The sequence below is a fragment of the Culex pipiens genome, chromosome 1 (genome assembly GCF_016801865.2).
Source record: "Culex pipiens pallens isolate TS chromosome 1, TS_CPP_V2, whole genome shotgun sequence".
Taxonomy (NCBI): domain Eukaryota; kingdom Metazoa; phylum Arthropoda; class Insecta; order Diptera; family Culicidae; genus Culex; species Culex pipiens.
The window spans coordinates 8,285,831-8,305,250 of NC_068937.1; the positions used below are offsets into that span (position 1 = coordinate 8,285,831).

The 19,420-nt window shown below is 36.0% G+C and overlaps 2 protein-coding genes across 3 annotated transcripts; one reads left to right on the forward strand and one right to left on the reverse strand.

Annotated features, from left to right (window-relative positions):
- Positions 1-3,405: 3,405 nt before the first annotated feature.
- On the reverse strand, positions 3,406-11,757 carry LOC120428437 (uncharacterized). 2 transcript variants are annotated; one of them, XM_039593449.2, is made up of 4 exons: positions 11,739-11,757; positions 7,464-7,528; positions 7,332-7,394; positions 3,406-7,273 (listed from the first exon to the last, which is right to left on the reverse strand). In XM_039593449.2, the coding sequence occupies exons 2-4, from the start codon at positions 7,506-7,508 to the stop codon at positions 3,485-3,487; spliced, it is 3,897 nt and encodes a 1,298-aa protein (XP_039449383.1). In that variant the 5' UTR covers positions 7,509-7,528; positions 11,739-11,757; the 3' UTR covers positions 3,406-3,484. The 2 variants fall into 2 exon arrangements, with proteins under 2 accessions (XP_039449383.1, XP_039449382.1); XM_039593448.2 differs by lacking the exon at positions 11,739-11,757 and adding an exon at positions 11,376-11,550.
- On the forward strand, positions 9,266-13,979 carry LOC120428443 (uncharacterized). The gene is made up of 3 exons (XM_052706852.1): positions 9,266-9,282; positions 12,857-13,700; positions 13,756-13,979. Exons 1-3 carry the CDS (start codon positions 9,266-9,268, stop codon positions 13,840-13,842), a joined length of 948 nt encoding a protein of 315 aa, XP_052562812.1. The 3' UTR covers positions 13,843-13,979.
- The last annotated feature ends 5,441 nt before the right edge of the window (positions 13,980-19,420 follow it).

Consider the following 19,420-nt stretch of genomic DNA (forward strand, 5'->3'; position numbering starts at 1 on the left):
GTAACCATTCGGCCACGCACTGCCTCCAGTTCACCACCTGTGGTACTCGGAAAAAAAACCTTTACTCGAAAACTACATTGATGATTTTTTGTTTCTCTTAATGCATTGTTTTTTGTTTTTATTTCTTCAGTTTGGTTCAGTTTATTTACAAATAATTACTAAATATATCCAAAAAGCCATGATTCCTTTTTTGCATTCCTCACCTCAATGAGGAAAAGAACTCGAAAAATGAACTTCGTTATTTGACCTCGTAAACCCACCTTCACGTATACATATCGACTCAGAATCAAATTCTGAGCAAATGTCTGTGTGGGTGGTTGGATGTTGATCAAAACAATTGCATCTCGATTATCTCGGGACTGGCTGAACCGATTTTGCCCGTTTTTACCTCATTCTTGGGGGTCTCCTAAGTCACTATCTATAAATGGTGATGTTTAGTTAAGTACTTCAAAAGTTATGCTTAAAAAACGATTTTGACTAAGGTCCGGAAGATTGTAAACAGGGTGGTTTTTGTAATTTGAAAGACCTTTCCAACGCGTCCAAGATGTTGAAGATCTGACAAACCTATCAAAAGTTATGCTCATTTAAGTATTTTTATACACAAATTTGATCTCACAAATTTGGATGAAAAAAAGATTGAAATCTGACAACGCTATCAAAAGTTTTGAGCCATTGTGCTAAAACATAATTTTGACAGATACAAAAAAGGGTGAACATTGCAAAAGATCCGGCTGAGGCAGCACTAAGCTTTATGGAATTGGCCTCGTTAGCCCAAGCTTTCTTCATGTTATGGCTTTTTATGCCAGAAACGTAAGTAACGCTTTTATTGCATTTTGTTTGCCTGTATTCAGGCGCATTTGAATACATGCAGAAAGCGTTTTCAATTGGTTTTAGGAGGAAGGTATCAACCACTGAGGTGGTTTTAAGTAACGTTTTCAAATGAACGATTTGTTTTCAATTGTGATTTAATATTTGCACCTGAAAGCCATTCAATGGGATAGCAGTTTTTTTTTTCTTAAATTTGTTCCTTTCGTTGTCCCATCACGCAAATTAAAAATGGCAGAAAAAAATAACTCAAGTTTCAATCAATTTGTTCAGTTTAAGGAGCAAATGGTTCGTTTTTTCAATTTTTGATAACGTGTAGAAGAGCATTTGTTTAGAAAAATCAAACTGGAAAAACTGTTGTTTGCATGAACATTTACGCCTAACGTGAATTGAATTAAATAAGGTGTGTGTGTGTGTGTGTGTGTGTGTGTGTGGTCCAATCCAATACCCGCTAACCGGTAGCGAAATTATGGGAAAGTATAATTTGTATCAGACTTTGTATATGCCGAATGCTGATACAACTTATCTCAGTCCCGGGTATTAGGTGGTGATAGCCCTCGCGCTGCTTCCAACGACCCATTTCAGAATGGCAGAGATCCTAGCGGCCCAATTCCGAGGTCGTTGGGCATTGTCCGGCCCCGCCTTAACATAGGGACGTGGCGTTACATCGTGCTGCCACCTGGTTTTTTTAAGCGCAAGAGTGTAAAAGTGCTGAGTCATCGTCTAAAAATAGACGGCGTCCTATCTCGCCCAGCAAAATGAAGTCGATAAAGTAGTCGGTTTCGATGAGCAAAAGTGGAAAATGTGGTCTAAAAATAGCGACGCCATCCCCCTATAGAAGCAAGCACCAGACGGATCCTTGATCTATCTTAAGACTCCCAATCCCTTCAGGCAAATCAGGGATCAGAGCGTATTTAATATGAGAAGAATAACAACATGATTCATAACCTTCAGATGGCCGACTGGTTAGAGTCCCAGACCATCAATCCAAAGGTGTGAGTTCGAATCCCACCTGATTCAGTTTCGTTTTTTTTTTGTTCATATTCAAAGTTCCAATTCCTGATTCCAAATTTCAAAGGTACCGACCGGGAGTTGATCCCTGAACCTTCTGCTTTTGAGGCAGAAGCCGTAACCATTAAGCCACGGAGCCTTCAGTTTATCATCAGTTGAAACAGAGTTTCTATCAATGGGTAATTCTCCGCCAACTCACACAGCAGTTGCCCCGAACCCTCTTCAATTTGCGTGAAACTTTGCCTAAGGGGTAACTTTTGTCCCTGATCCGAGGTCCATTTTATGATATCTCGTGACGGAGGGGCAAAACTTTTTTTCGTAAAATCGCGATAACTCGAGATGTTTATAAGCAAACCCCTTATGTTCTTATATCAAAATTTTTGTAATTGATTAATCTACAACTTTGTAGAACATTGTAGAACAATTTTGTTCTAAATGAAAAAATGACCCTTCTGGGTCAATGTAGATTCGTTAAGTACATTAAATTTCCCTTAAAATGACATGTTCCAAAAATTTTTACAGTCGAGTACCGGAAAATGGGAGAGTTTTTAAAACTTTTTAAAGTGTTTATTTCGAGGAAAAATACGTTTTTTCGGTATTCTGAGCACGCCATTAAATCGGGCTTCTAATTTTACATACCACCTTGGAAGTTCAGATAACAAACACTGAGAATCGGTATTATACATAATACTATGGAAACACGAAGTGTGTTATCCACAAGTAGCTCACAAGTGTCCCGCCACCTTTTAAACATAATATTTCATAACAATGTTGCATACACTGAACAATAAATAAAACTTGTCTTCTCTTACTCTGTGCTTAAACGGTTTGATAGCGTCAGTATTTCTGTCAGTATGAGCGATGCTTATTGAGCATCCACAAGTTTTGATGATAGAAATATTAAAAAAAGAGGATTTCGAAGAATTTTGAAGATAATAATGATTTCAAGTTAAATTAAAATTATTTATTCATAACAAGTTATAAAAAATCTCTGAAATATACTCTGACGATCGATAATATACCCCAATTTTTGCTGCGACAGGCTCCTCACATATTTCCCCCAAAACACCACATACCAACAACCCCATGAGATACAAATAGTCCATTAAAAACCACCCCCATCCAAAACCCCATAACCAGCAACCCTCACTCCCCAACACCAACTCAAATACACGATATAACACAACAAACACACCTAAGCATATGTTCCTAACACCAACCCCAAAACCCCCTCAACCTTACCCGCCACGCCGCTCCCCAAATATCTTCACCCCAGATCAATCACAAAACCACCAACAATCCAGACCCCCCCCTACGTAACTCGTCGCAAATAATGATTTTCATAACCTAACTCCCCATACACTCACACCTCCACCCACCCCCCACCAACCCCCCACCGCCCACCACAGCGACCTCCCAACAACCCCCAAACCTCCCATAACTTTAATTATTTAAAATAAAACACCATATCCACAATCCCCATAAAAACCCCCAAAAAAAAATAATTTGTCCCCATAGGCTGAAAAAACACACCAAATCAAACATAATATCCATCGTGAACACATGCAGTATGCAGTCAATTTTGTATTGTCTCATAATTCAAATGATAATGGTATCATTCTATACGCCGAGCTCCTGTGGTAAAATACTAACATTCGTTGTTTGCACCTTTTGCCAACAGGAACTCCACAATTTCAGTATGTCCGTATAAAATTGCAATATGCATCGCAGTATGGCCAACAAAATAAGTAACCGTATCAATGCCAGCACCCTTGCCTTCTAATAATGATACTATTTCAATCGAATTATTACGTGCTGCCCAGTATAGTGGCGAAAATCCCCAATAATCTGTTTTTATGTTGGGGTCCGCTCCATATGCTAACAAAAGTTCAACAACGGCTGTATGACCTTTCTTGGATGCCAAAAGCAAAGCCGTAGAACCGTTTTTAATTGTTTTCTTGTCAACATTCGCGTGGTTCTTTAACAATAGTTCCACCGTTTCTGTATGACCATTTTCGGAAGCTAAATGTAGAGCAGTGACTCCAGTACCTGTAGTACTGATATTTACATCAGCTTTGTTACGCAACAAAATTTCAACAATATCTAAATGTCCCTTTTCAACTGCCATGTGCAATGCACTCTGTCCATTATCAAAAGTGATTTCGTTAATTTTATGTTCTCGTTCTATCAAATCAGTTACTATTTCTCCTTGACCGGCAACAGCTGCAAAGTGTAGCGCTGACCAGCCTTCTTGCGTGGTGTCATTTATTAAATCAGGCATTTCTTTCAATGAAACAGCATTAAGTTCAGTATACCCATTTTCCGATGCTCTAAAAAACAACGTTTTCAAGGAATCCCGTTTTATTCCCTTCACCACATTTTCGCAATCTTCGTTTGAATTAATAGATAATTCAACAACACCCAATAACAAAGAAATGACTTTATTTTCTTTCTTTCCACTGCTATCCAGCCAGCTCAGGAGTGTATCTAACAAGCTAGTTGCTTTAAAGACAATTTCCTTGCAGTCATCTTTAATATTCTGTGCCATTCCCAGCAAAAAATTAGTTAATTGAACATGATCGTCTTTGATAAGACGATCCAAAAATTTATTTGTAAATTTCTCAAATTTTTCAATGTCTGATGCACAAAATTCCTCCCAAATAAACATAGCGGCAAAATATTCTGCGTAACTACGATGGACGAATGTAAATTCTTCTTTGTCTCCTCGTGAAATGATTCCTGTTTTTTCAACACAATTTTTTACATCATTTAGAAGCTGGTCGACACCAGTTTTATCTTCCTTACTAAACAAATTGCTGTCATTATTGTTGAATAAAGAAGAGGCTGCAGCGATTTTATGGTTTTTTAAGCACTGCTCATATTCTTTTTTAACTTGTTTATTAATGATTGGCATCGTGATATCAACTCTATGCTTTTCTTCCATCAAAATAACATTGAACTTCAAATTAATAAACTTATCAAACATGGTAACTAGATCAATTTTTTGAAATTGCAGTTTATTGTTAGGTTTTTCACAATACTCTTTGAAATGGTCTTGGCAGATCATTGCTATCATTTGTGCATGCAGTGGAACACTAATCAATGTTGTAGAAAAATCAGATACGATTGCTTGAGTATTACATTCAAGTTTAGGCAAATGCAACAGAAGTTGCTTAAAATATTTGTAAAAAAAAGTTTTTTGCTCTGGTTTGAGATTAAGTTCTTTTCTCCAAACATTCCACAAGAATTGTTGTGTTTGAGCCTCTGAAAAAGGATTCAAATAGTAAATTAGTGCGTCTAATTTACTAACAATATTTGTCGGTACATTCATACGAGTTGTTAACCACAGTTTATCAGTAAAATTTTCAGAGAAAATTTCCAGCAATTGTACCGCAATATCGGAATAATCAGGTTTAACTTCATCGAAACCGTCGACTAGCAGTATTATTTTGTTTCCTTCGCAATAATAGCGGAACAATTTTTTTTCTAAGATATTTATTTGACTGGTTACGTTGCAGCTCACCTTTGTCAAAAAATCAAAAGCATCATTTTTATCCAATTTTTTTTCTGTGTTTTTCCAGGAGTAAAATTGACTGGAATGGTCCAGCAAGTTTATTCGTACTATCCATTTCAAAGGGTACATTTGTTTCATAGCTAAGGCAAACTGTGTTAACAAAGTTGATTTCCCCATACCGGGATCTGCGACAACAATCACTGTTTTATTATCAATTTCACTAATGTTTTTATCAACTTGCAGCTCTCGGTTAAAGAGAACCCTATCGATGTAATTACAAGAATCTGATTGAATCGTTGAAAAAATATTATCTGATATGTCAAAACTTTTCACACTTATAAGTTTTTCCAAAGTAAGTGTATCTAAAGATGGCTTAGGCATAGAGGTAAAATCCATTAGTTTTTCTAATGTTGTCAAAGTTCCTTGAAAATTAACATGCTTTTTAAAAAAATCTTTAAGCCCTTTTTCCTCTAAATCTAAAACACTTTCCGTTTTATCTTCTATTGAATTGGTTTCGTGTATATATTCTGACTTTGTAACAAAAATAATTTTTTTTGCCGTCTTCCTGATACTTTCAATTATTTTTTTAGTTGGTTGTGGAAGATAAAAAATGATCAAACATTCAGCATTTGAAATGTTTTCCTTAATGCTGTTTATTTCAGAATTAGTTCCTGTCAAAAACAAACACTCCCTAGGAATTTCTTGACAAATCTGATAAACTTTCACACAGCTAAGTAAAGGTGTTTCACTGAAAATATTTACAAAGAATGCTTCCTCTTTTTTGATTTGCTCGATAATTGTTTGCCATTTTGATAAGCGTATTAGATTTTGAATAATGTTTTGTTTGAATTGAACAAATTGTCTGCCTATTTTATTTAAATTAATCGAATTAATTAATGTTAAGTTTTCTCTATTAACAGCATCAACGAAAAACTTGCTTTTTTCAGTTTGGTATTCTACTGCACACTCCTGTCTCCACCATTTTTGTAAAGCTCCTAGGAATTTTGTGTAAATGTTGGTATTGTCGAGTGGAAATAACGTGGTCATATCCTGGGGCAGTAAAGCATCATTGTCTTCCCCGGTGAGTTGGCCATTTTTCTTTGAATCAGCTGTATAATTTTTATTGCTCAAACTTTGTATTTTATCTATAATAATGGAATCCATTTCTGTTGCTAAAGCCTGTCCTGAATAAATTGTTAAATTTTTAAAAAAATCTTCGATTAGTTTGTTGTGTTGAGCGTCAGAAAGTTGTGTTTTGTTGTTGTCATTGTGCCACTTTTTCGAGAATTCTTTTAATGAAGAAAAACAAGTTTTCTGGCCTGCAACACTTGAAAATTGTATCGCCGATGACTTTCCTTTCGAGGTTTTTAATTTGTCATCCATATTTACTTGAAAGCCCTTCAATCCATTTGGATATTCTATCTCTGCTGGTGTGAAAAATATCAGCTCCACCTCTATTTTTTCGTGTTCTGCTCGAAATATTATATCTTCCTTATTTGCATCAAACTTTTCTCGTATTAGTATGAAACTTACAAAGTATGACGAAAGTAACAAAATCTTTGGATCGTCTGACATTTTTTTATTTTTATTTTTTTTGCGATCCTTTGAAAAAGGTTCTTTAGATTCAGTCGAATCATCACAAACGATCATTTTGAGAGATGTATTTCGTTTTTTATGTTTAGCCTGAAGGAATTGCACCCGAATGTTTTCCTTTCCTTTTTCTTTGATCCTCAGTACGATATCATCGAAGTTGCCCACACCATCGAGGTTACTTGCCATATAGAAGGATTCAATATTGTCAGCATGAAGCATCCGCAGTAAAACCATAGCCAACAACTTTGTCTCATAATCGAATCCATCATTAGTTACTCCACCTCGTTTTTTGTAACATGTTTCATTGTTTATATAAGGTTCAATAGGTTTCTGATTGGAAAAAAATCGATAAACATCTTTTTTTTTCATTTTTTCTACTGGTACTTACATTGTTAGTAAGAATCAATCGTTTGGAGCTTTCACCGTTGCTTTCTTTGGATTCGCTTTTTCTCTGGTTAAAAAAAAACAGTATTCTTTATTTGAAAAAAACATTGATTCTTTTATTCCTAGGGGTACATACTCTTTTTAAATTTGGCTCCACTGGTTTGTGTTCCATTTTACTCATGACTTATTAAGGGGAGTAACCTAAAATTTTACAAAAAATTAGATAAACAATAGTTATTTATGCTTGATTAAAACTAACTCGAGAACAATAAACACAGGATTTCACCCTTATGATGTTATGTATTCCAAATCACGTTAACAACAGTCTTAAACCAAAAAAAAGTCGTACACTAGGATTTAACAAAACAAATATTGTTTGGTGAGCATACAGAGGCTTGTTCCGGTGGGCGTACTGAGCCCAAATCTCAAATAAGAGCTAGACTTAACGTTACAGGAGCCGACGCACAGTGGGCGAAATGGTACCCAATATCGGACTTAATTGAACGCGGCTGGTTCCCTGGTATGAAAACTAGTGTCTCTTATGTAAAAAAAAACGGGGAATCGATTGGTGATGGTTTCATCCACCGCACAAAACGGCAAAGGGTCCATTCTGACTCAATTCTCCAGCGTTACTGCTTCCGCAAGCGGACCTACTCCCGTTTCCGTACTTGCCAGAATAAGGAACGACAATTCATGGCCCTTGGGGAACTGAAGATAAAGTACGTTGAAGCTAAGTAAATTAGTTCGACGTTTATAAGACCTTCGACACCAGGATGACCTGGTTAAAATTGTCGTTCACTGTGTGATTTCCAGCTGTCACCCCATGCAAGAAGGTTCGTGGGGGTCTACCAAGCGGGCTTCACTGGAGCGCTCGCTACCACGGACCAAATATTTTGTCTCCGACAAATCCTCGAGAAATGTCGTGAATACAACGTGCCCACATATCACACCTTTATCGACTTCAAGGCGGCCTATGATATAGTCGACCGCGAGCAGCTATGGCAGATTATGCACGAGAACGGGTTCCCTAATAAACTGACTCGGCTGATCAAGGCTACCTTGGATGATGTGTTGTGTCACGTGCGTGTTTCGGGGGAATTAGCGGAACCCTTTGGATCACGCCGAGGGCTGCGGCAAGGTGATGGCATATCCTGTGAGCTGTTCAACATCGTTCTTGAGGGCATTATTCGGGCATCGAAACGAGTGGCACAATTATGAACAAGTCCTACCAGCTGCTTGCTTTTGCCGATGACATCGACATTGTGGCAAGAAACCTGGAGACGGTGAAAGATACCTACACCCGACTGAAGGTACAAGCAAGGCGTGTAGGGTTTGGCATGAATACGACGAAGACGAAGTACATAAGAGGAAGGGGCTCGAAGGACGTCGGCCCCCCAAGTCTCATCCCTCTAACTGTGGATGGTGATGAGTTGGAGGAGGTGAGCGAGTGCGTGTACTTGGTATCGCTGGTAACCGCCGACAACGACGCGGTTCTTGTGGGACCCTAAGACGGATCGAATGAGACCCAAAAAAAAATCGTGTGCATATTTTTCGGTGCACGGACTTACAAAAATACACACGCACAGACATTTGTTCAGAATTTGATTATGAGTCGATATGTATTCGTGAAGGAGGGTCTACGAGGTCGAATTAAGAAGTTCATTTTTCGAGTGAATTTATAGCCTTTCCTCATTAAAAAAAAATTAAACACAATGTGCAAAGTGTGGACCAAACCAATAGCTCCAGAATTTTGGGGAGTTGTTTTGGGCCCTAAATGCAATCGAAAAAAACTTGTTCTTGATAATTGCCCCAAGTAACAATTTTAGTTTGGTTGTAGTTTTGAAGAGGTTGTACAGAATACTTCCGAAAATGTATGAGAGATGCTTTTTAGTCCCACATGCTGAGTTAAATACGAGTTAAATAAGCAATAAAGCCAAAATGGACTATTTTAGGAGGTTAGCCAGAGCAAAATTGAAGAGTTTCATAAGACAGAATAATTTTATTGTATGCTTTATTGATGCTTTAAAGAGCTCTACAAGATACGAATAATGCTGTCTAGCTTCGAAATAAGTTTTGTTGTAACCTGAAAGAATTCTTAAATTCTTATAACAGAACAAATTGCATTTTCATTTACTCTGCAAGGAAACCTAAAGCCTGTATCGCAGACTGAATAGCATGCATAATTGTTTTATTGAAGGCAATGATTCTTCTTCTAGATGGAATCAGAAAATACTTTTGGTCGACAACAATTCACAAGTCAATAATATTAAAGCCATAAATATCAGTGATTAAATCTCTCATGTAATGCACTGTAACGGTAATGCCAAAAAAAACCATCGAACATTTTTTTGAGATAGGTCGAAAAAATGGTACGCGCCTTCTCAAATTATTAGAAAAAGTTTGTAATTTTACCTACAAAAATAATTTGAGCACGGTCATTGCTCAAGAATTCAACATGGCTACGCTTTTCAGTAACATTTCTCTCTAGGCAATATGGCGAAATTTATTAAATGTAATTATTCTTGCTTGAGACTGTTTTAAACTCATTTCTTCTTTAAATGGTCTTGCTCAAAACTGACTAGGAATAACTTGTTTTAAGAGAGATTTATTACGGTTTCAGTCAGGATAATGTAGCTTTTTGATGCAAGAAGATCCGACTAGAGAAATCGCCAAAATTTCACCACAATTCAATAAAAAACAACAGCGTTTGTTCGTTGTAAATTACAACGAACAAAGAACTTGTAATGGTAATTTTATTACATAATATACACCAACCAAGCCACTTTATACTCAATTCATTGTAAACACTATTACCATCACAGGTTGATAAGCGCTGCACTGTCCTGAAGAAATGCATATTTTCACCTTTCCATCTTGTAGTTGATCATACCTTTGACCCCAACTGTACAACATACACTGCACGAATAATTTTACATTTTAGACGTTTTAAATTATCTGCAAAACAAAAATCGTAAGTGAAATTAAAAAAAAACTCAGCTTAACTCGCTCAAACAGCACCAGCAAATTGCTAATGACAGCGCGTAGCAATACACGTTACAAAATCCGGATGGTTTTGTAAAAGAAAACTTGCAGAATACAAAGTATTATCAATTTCTTTTTGAAAACCATTAGCACTATAAACTGTACTGATCAAGCCTTAAAGGCTTTCATTAAAAAGTCTGCAAGAAACACTCCACAAACAAAATGTGTGTAACGCCATGTTACGATATTATAAATTGCGAAAAAAAACAATTATCTAACTAACAAGGTATCGTTGCCAATTAAAATTAGTATTACTATTAATTTCTGCACAGGCGCCATTTCTGAAATAAACTAATTGTTCCCAGTAATAAATTCTGGAAATAAATCGGTAATCTTTTCGCAAAAAAAACACAACCAAAACCACCAATTTGTTCTTTTTATTATTCTCAGCACACTTTTGTAAACTTTTCATTAAGAGAACACTTGTAACTGCACTTAAAAGCTGGCTCAAAACAATTCGTCTCGTTGCACTGTGTTTCTCGATCTACAACTGAATAAGTTGAAGTGACAGTTCAAATCCATCAAGGATGGCCAAATTCCTTATGAAGACGAAAAAGGTTTATTGCAGATTTCGTCAAGATATTCAAGCATCACCATGTATTCTTCAGGAAATCTCGAAATGTAACTAAAAAACTGAATTAAAACTTCTAAGTAGAATTCCTAATCAAGTCTTCAAGAAACCTTGAAAATATGTTGAAGGTTATGCTAGATGAAAACCTGTTGGTTTTGATAAATGTTTGTATAAAACATTATTGCATTCAATAAAACTGTTTTAAAACCATATAAGAATATACAGCATTTGAATTGCTACTTGGGTGACCACGTTGAGCCACTCTAATACGTGAAAAATGTAGGAACGATCGTCTTGGTGACAAGACCCACCTCGGCTCTACTATTCTCACAGGGTATTAAAAATGTAAATCAGTGTGATTGTATGGTGCAGATAAAAAAGATTTTTTTAATTAATGAAATTATGAAATGAAAAACTTATAAAACAGCACGGTACCTTTACAAAACGAGTGTTTCCAGCTGCAATTGAATAAATCAGCTTATGCTTTCCCTTTTTGAACGAAGAATCGATAGATTCGTTTAAGGTTAATAAAAACACAGCTACCAAAATTCACGTTCCACGCTGAACTGATATCGATTTATACTGTTGGCAGCTATGAGTTTATTTTTGGAAATGAAGTCATCACACTTGGTAGTAGAAACTCATGCCGTTCAGCACCGTAACAGTATGAGTGAAATATATATATATGATTGCGCACTAAAGAACACTACATCGTCGCTGTCGTGCTAACTTGTCGCACGTGCATTTTGGGGCCAAATTGAGTTAAGAATGCTATTTTGTGTAGCTCACAAGCCTTACCTTTTGGTCTTTACCGAAATTCGATTTCAATCCTGAGATGTTCAATAAACTCCGAGCATTTCTGTCACTTTACATATGAAAGAAGTTTCAATCTTGTCGAGCAATCTTGACACAGCATGAAAATTGATGTAATGCAACAACTGACTAAAGGGATTTCAGGTTAGAACGCGTTTGACACAAGTACGAGCTCGACTACCGTAAACATTTGTAATTATAACTCGGGACTCCAGCAACCAAATTCAACCAAACTTAAGGACAATGCACAGAATAGTCAACCAAAAAAAAAACGTGTTTGTTATTGTTTACGCAGCTCTCGTTTTTGTTTCTTTAAGGCCAAACATTTAAACGCGGTTTTCTCGGAACGTCAAAATGCGACGTGCGACAAGTTAGCACGACAGCGTTGACATACTGAAGTCGTTCAAATTGTACTCTTAGGAAGGTCCCAACAACATCAAATAGATTGTGACATCGTTTAATCCAGCCCTAACATGGATACTAAAACTTCAAATTTAAACCAACCAACGACATATTCACGATTTTTTCCTGCATACATGCAAAGAGTTCGAGTTCGCTACGCCAACCGACATTAGATAGTATTCGAAGCACAGAAAACTAGAGCAAGTTTGGTCAATTTGCTCTATCTTCTTGGAGAATATATGGTTGCCTGTTAATAAATAAACTCGAAAAATAAAAATAAGTGTGAGTTGTGTTCAGAACCGTATTGTTGCTCATAATAACCCAGTTTAAAGTTACATATATATGAAAATGGCAAACTTTTTTTTGTACGTTTTTTTATATCTATACAATACATACATTTTTGCATTTTATTCGATTCTTTGAAAAATTATGAACAGAATTATTAAACTCACTCCAAACAACGGTATAATTTTGCCCATGCACGCACACAACTGTTGCTGCCTTATCTTTTTTTCGAATGTACCATATTGAAACTTAGTCATTCACTAGCAGCATAGCCGAACGCTTGTTTGACAGAATATACGCTATAAGTTAGTGTCAGTGATTTGCGCAGTTCATAAGAGAAGGAAATAAATTAAAAGGTACAGGGCAAAACATACTAACGAAAATAGACAATGATTGAAAATTTGAATACGTTGCAGCTTATTACAACCAACCAAAATGGAGACCATGCAAATTATTGGCAACTTTCAACTAATCAGTGCCATTTGGCAAGAAGATTTACCAAAAATTAAGGATCTAATCGATTCTGGCGCTGACATCAATTTTGTGAACCTGTACAATAACAACAACACTCCACTTCATGACGCAGTGACTTCTGGTAATCCAGAAATTGTCGAAATGTTGCTAGCTGCTGGAGCAAGCCCCACTGCAAAAAATGATAGGAATCAGGATCCAGTTGATTTGTGCTCACGTCTGGAAAACAAAAAAAGGGAAATCATTCGAGCAATTTTCAACCATTCCAAGCAAACTGCTGAAAAAATGGACATCGACCAGGATTTTTCCACTACAACCTTTTACAGACGACATGGAACGACAGCTGTAGGTCAGTACTATGAAACCAAGTTGTTGAGTATGGTTCTGTTCCGGTTACTTCATGATGATCAGATCAAGAACTTTTATCTTGGAAACAACCTTGACGAGGCCGGCATGTTTGACGACATTGTCCTGAGAACCATCGACGCTGGAGGTAAATCGCAAGTTTATTGTCTTCAAACCAGACACAAACCAAAATCGTCAACGGTTAAGTTTGAAGGCATCGTCAACTCACATGACCTTCGGGGAGCTTTTAATTTAAATAAATATCTAGAGAGCTTTCTGCAAATACGTTACATGTTTAGTTCAACTAATGAGCATGCAATATTTCATGGAGAATATGAAACAACTGAGCTGGAATTGATTCTATTCACCCCAGCTATGTTTATTTTTCCTGAAGATGCCTCCTGTGAATACATGGTCGGTTGTAAGATATTTCAGGCAAATAAGGTAGGAAAAAACTTCAGAATTAATTGTTCTGGCAACATAACAGAATCCTTTGTAGGAAAATCAAAAGAATGGCACCGAAATGTTATTTCAACAATATTGGCTAAACTTGTATTGCTGCATGAGTACGACTCAAAAAATTTAAAAGAATCAATAGAGAAGCTTCAAAAAGAGAATGTTTTGAGTAAGTTCACTGACAATGCAGGCAGTTTCAATTGGTTAGGATTGCTACAACTGTACAGTAATCCCCAAGTCATGAGCATTTCTAACAAGAATGTAAAACAAATGTGCCGAGATATTTCTAAATTACTTCAAGAACCTCTCATTCCATCCCATGGGGAGCACGTTAAACTTGTAAAAGATTTTTTTGGCAAATTGAGAATGTACTCAGAGCAGGCAACTGAAGACGAACTGGAGGAAATTATAAGACGTGATATAAAGGCACAACATTATGAAAATGATTATATAGTGTATAGTAAGTCGCATGATGCTGTTGAAAGATGGTACAAACAAACTGGGCTAGTGTCATATCTAACAGACTCATTGAATATTTTCAAACAGATAAAAAGCGATATACAAATAGAACAAATCAATTCAGCTAGTTTAATTAGGGTAGGAAGAAGTATACTCAAATTTCGTAGAATAAAAGTTATCAACACAAAGTGGGTAAAATGTTATCAACGTTTGCAGAAAGAGAATAAATTTTGGTTTAATATAGTTAGTAACTCCCCTTTTGTTTGTTGTGCTAAGCTAAATTTGTATTTCAACTGGTGTAACACCGAGTTTAAATTCATAATATTAGATACCACAGAAATAATGTCTATCCTCGAAGATTTTTGCAAAGCTAATCCAAAATGCTTAATTGTTGCATATTTGCCTAACAATGAAAGGGAACATATCAAAAATATTTACCAAAAGGTTGACAAATTGATTTTTATTACTAAAGGCGAATGCGGTGGTGATTGGATATCTTTAAGAGACGAAGAAAACGACTTGCTCGATATTGAAACACAAAGCCAGCTAGAGCTATTAGAAACCACTGTACTATTCCAAGGGTCCTTAATAGCCCTAAAAACGATAATGGATGACGCACCGAAGGAGCTCATAGACGCAGTTACATTAGAAAAACTCGTTAGTGGTGATAAAATAATCATATCACATAATAATTTTCTTAATTCTATCGATTTTTTCATTGACAGAGTTTTGATAAGTAGTACTCAGGTCTCCAAATCGATTACAGAAATTGATGATTGGGTGGTCATAGTGGCGGCCGAACCGGGAATGGGAAAATCCACATTGTTGTCAGGACTTGCGATGGCTGTCAAAAAGAAAAGTCCTGCTACATGGATTGTGAGAATAAACCTTTGTGAATATTCGAAACTGTTTTATCAGTGGAAGCAAGCAAAAACAACAATTGATGTAGATTTGGCCATGAACTTCTTGATTAAATCTGCATGTCGTGAAGAAAACATTAGCTCTGAATCATTCGAAACCAAATTATTCCGATGGTACTGTGAGCAACAAAAAATTTACCTTTTAATTGACGAATTTGATGACGTTAGTCCTGATTACACTGACATTGTATTACAGTTGCTAATAATTTACAAATATAATTTTACTACTAAACTTTGGGTAACAACTCGTAAGGAAAAATCACAAGAAGTACTGGAAAAAAGTCTTCGAGTTGATTCATATTCTTTGAACCCATTTACTTTAGAGGATTCAAAATGTTTCTTAAGGAAGTTTTGGGGTAAAGCTTTCAATAATATTAATGATAACCAATTATATGACAATTATATTGAACAATTGTTTTCAGTTTTAAGCCAATATGCTGAAACCGGTCAATCAGACCTAGTTGGTATTCCATTGCAGACAAAAATGATTGCTCTTTTATACCAACCAAGTTTTGATGAATATTTCATGTCAGATAACAGTTGCATAAATTCACGATGCTTGAATTTAAATGATTTATATAAAAGTTTTGTTCGATATAAATTTGAAGTAGTATTAATGGAGGAAAAGAACAAAATCGTTCCGAGTAGACCAATGGTTATAAAGCATATCGAACATTATTTTAAAATCTTTTGGGAAAGACATCAAAGAGCTGCATTCTATGCTCTTGTCAATCGAAAATCAATTGAAGGAATTTTTAAGGAATCCGACATGGATTTTTTGCAAGACGAATGTTATTTTGAACAAGTGGGAATTATTTCCCGTGTTGTTGATGGGATGCCAATATTTGTAAATCAAAGTTTTGCTGATTTTTTCGCAGCGCAATATATTTGGGAAAAATACTGTTATTTGCAGGACGAAGGATTTGAAAAATTTGTTGATAATATTTTGATAAATGTTGTCATTAAAGGCGGTAAAGTCCGAATTGCAGAATATTTGCGAGGGTGTAGAATAGACGACTGCGCAAATATTGCCATGAAAGCTAGTGTGCTAATGAAAAACCTTCTTAATGTATTCTTAGAGAAGACATGGCTAGAATTTAAAAAACCTACCTATTCGTTTATTCTGGGAATCATAGAACAATCATTAGCAGCGGACAGTGAATGCTATCTGAAGCTTCGAGATACCAACGTTATACATAGAGAAAAGTGGAGTATTCTTTTTCTTAAAGCTTCAGAGTGCGGATACAACTTAATTACCCGTCTGGTGACTGATTTGGAACCTGGTCTAACAAACATTACTTTTAATTGGTTAAAAGGCTGGACTGCACTTCACTTTGCAGTGAACTGTTGTCATTACAAAATTATACACTTCCTTTTAGACAAATCTGCTAACATCAACGCAATCACTTTTGATAATGGACAGAGTGCATTGCACATGGCAGTTGAAAAGGGACATTTAGATATTGTTAAACTTTTGTTGCGTTACGAAGCTGATGTAAATATCAGTACTACAGGTACTGGAGTCACCCCTTTGCACGTGGCAGCCCAATCAGGTTATTTTAAGATTGTTGAATTATTGCTGAGCAAAGGAGTTAATGTTGACTGTGCCAATATTGATAACGCAACTGCTCTACATTTAGCTTCCGAAAATGGTCATACAGAAACGGTGGAACTATTGTTAAAGAACCACGCGAATGTTGACAAGAAAACAATTAAAAACGGTTCTACGGCTTTGCTTTTGGCATCCAAGAAAGGTCATACAGCCGTTGTTGAACTTTTGTTAGCATATGGAGCGGACCCCAACATAAAAACAGATTATTGGGGATTTTCGCCACTATACTGGGCAGCACGTAATAATTCGATTGAAATAGTATCATTATTAGAAGGCAAGGGTGCTGGCATTGATACGGTTACTTATTTTGTTGGCCATACTGCGATGCATATTGCAATTTTATACGGACATACTGAAATTGTGGAGTTCCTGTTGGCAAAAGGTGCAAACATCGAATTAGCTACAAAAGTAGAAGGGTGGACACCATTAGACCTTGCCATTAAATATAACGCATTTAAAATTATCACAGCCTTGAAAGAAGCAGGGGCAGAGTTGAGGCGAGAAGTCGATACCAAAGGAAGTTTTGAGATTTTTGGATCACTTTCGGGTGGAAAATCAATCCTTGAAGGAGAGAGATCAGGAATACAGGAACCAAGAAAGGCCATGAAACGTAAATACCTGGAACCTAAATCATTTATTGAAACTTTCTGTAAAAGACCAGCATCACCTGTCCTTGGTCAACATTATGAAACCAAGTTGTTGAGTATGGTTCTGTTCCGGTTACTTCATGTTGATCAGATAAAGAACTTTTATCTTGGAAACAACCTTGACGAGGCCGGCATGTTTGACGACATTGTCCTGAGAACCATCGACGCTGGAGGTAAATCGCAAGTTTATTGTCTTCAAACCAGACACAAACCAAAATCGTCAACGGTTAAGTTTGAAGGCATCGTCAACTCACATGACCTTCGGGGAGCTTTTAATTTAAATAAATATCTAGAGAGCTTTCTGCAAATACGTTACATGTTTATTTCAACTAATGAGCATGCAATATTTCATGGAGAATATGAAACAACTGAGCTGGAATTGATTCTATTCACCCCGGCTAAGTTTATTTTTCCTGAAGATGCCTCCTATGAATACATGGGCGGTTGTAAGATATTTCAGGCAAATAAGGTAGGAAAAAACTTCAGAATTAATTGTTCTGGCAACATAACAGAATCCTTTGTTGTAAAATCAAAAGAATGGCACCGAAATGTTATTTCAACAATATTGGCTAAACTTGTATTGCTGCATAAGTACGACTCCAAAAATTTAAAAGAATCAATAGAGAAGCTACAAAAAGAGAATGTTTTGAGTAAGTTCACTGACAATGCAGGCAGTTTCAATTGGTTAGGATTGCTACAACTGTACAGTAATCCCCAAGTCAAAAGCATTTCTAACAAGAATGTAAAACAAATGTGCCGAGATATTTCAAATTTACTTCAAGAACCTCTCATTCCATCCCATGGGGAGCACGTTAAACTTGTAACAGATTTTTTTGGCAAATTGAGAATGTACTCAGAGCAGGCAACTGAAGACGAACTGGAGGAAATTATAAGACGTGATATAAAGGCACAACATTATGAAAAAGATTCTACAGTTTATAACATGTTACATAATGCTGTTGAAAGTTGGTGGAAACAAACTGGTAAAGTTCCATTTTTGAGTAAGTCTTCCAATATCTTTAAAAAAGTCCTGTTTGAAACAAAGTTAAAGGAAATCCATGAGAAAAACAAGAAGGACATATTAAGTAGTGAAATTAAAATTAATTCAACTGCATTTGAAATGAATCCAAAATGGGTAAATCTTTTTTATGGTGCAGAGTTTAAAAAGGAACTTTGTATTAATATTTTCAGTAGCTTGCCACAACTTTGTTGTTTGAATCTTTTGCAATATCTCGAATATTATTCTTTTGATTTTTTGGTCGTTACAGAAAAATCTCACATGCAAGATATATATATTTCTGAATTTAAACCACAACACTTGATTGTTTTGTTTTTACCTAGCATAGATGTTGATAGCATTGGAGATTTTAGTAAAAAAGTAAAGCAACTAATTTTTATTACTAAACAAGAATGTGTTGGAAATTGGAGATCAATCAAAGAAGAAACAAGCATACTCGACCTTGAAATTCAGTGTCAGGACAAACTTCTTGATAGCGAAGTTGAATTTCAGGGCTATTCCATACAATTATCAGTGCTAATGGAGAATGTTCCCCTAAAATTGATAGACGCAGTTACATTGGAACATCTCATTAATAAGGAGAAGTTTTCCATTTCTAAAAATATTGTATTCAATCAAGATGATATTGAAAACTACTATATCGAAAGATGTTTGCGTAACAAACGTTACAAAACGCCCATCTTGAAAAAAAATCATAAAGAATATGAAAGGGTTATAATTGTTGCAGCAGAAGCGGGAATGGGAAAATCCACACTGTTGCCTGGCATTGCAAAAGAAATCAAACAAATGGAAAAAAAATCTGCTACATGGATTGTGAGAATAAACCTTTGTGAACATTCAAAACTGTTTTATCAGTGGAAGCAAGCAAATACAGCAATTGATGAAAATTTGGCCATGAACTTCTTGATTGACGCTGCACGATGTGAGCAAAACACTAGCTATGAATCATTCGAAACCAAATTGTTCCGATGGTATTGCGAGCATTTTAAAATTTATCTTCTGGTCGACGGGTTTGATAAGATAAGTCCTGATTACGCTGACATTGTATTACT

Bases quoted from the DNA above. Each gene is read 5' to 3' on its own strand.
- LOC120428437 (XM_039593449.2), bottom strand. From the start codon at position 7,508: ATGAGTAAAATGGAACACAAACCAGTGGAGCCAAATTTAAAAAGA. The intron at 7,395-7,463 runs GTATGTACCCCT...TTTTTTAACCAG, and splicing joins TGGAGCCAAATTTAAAAAGA to AGAAAAAGCGAATCCAAAGA. The intron at 7,274-7,331 runs GTAAGTACCAGT...TTTTCCAATCAG, and splicing joins GATTGATTCTTACTAACAAT to AAACCTATTGAACCTTATAT.
- LOC120428443 (XM_052706852.1), top strand. The intron at 13,701-13,755 runs GTAGGAAAAAAC...AATCCTTTGTAG, and splicing joins AGATATTTCAGGCAAATAAG to GAAAATCAAAAGAATGGCAC.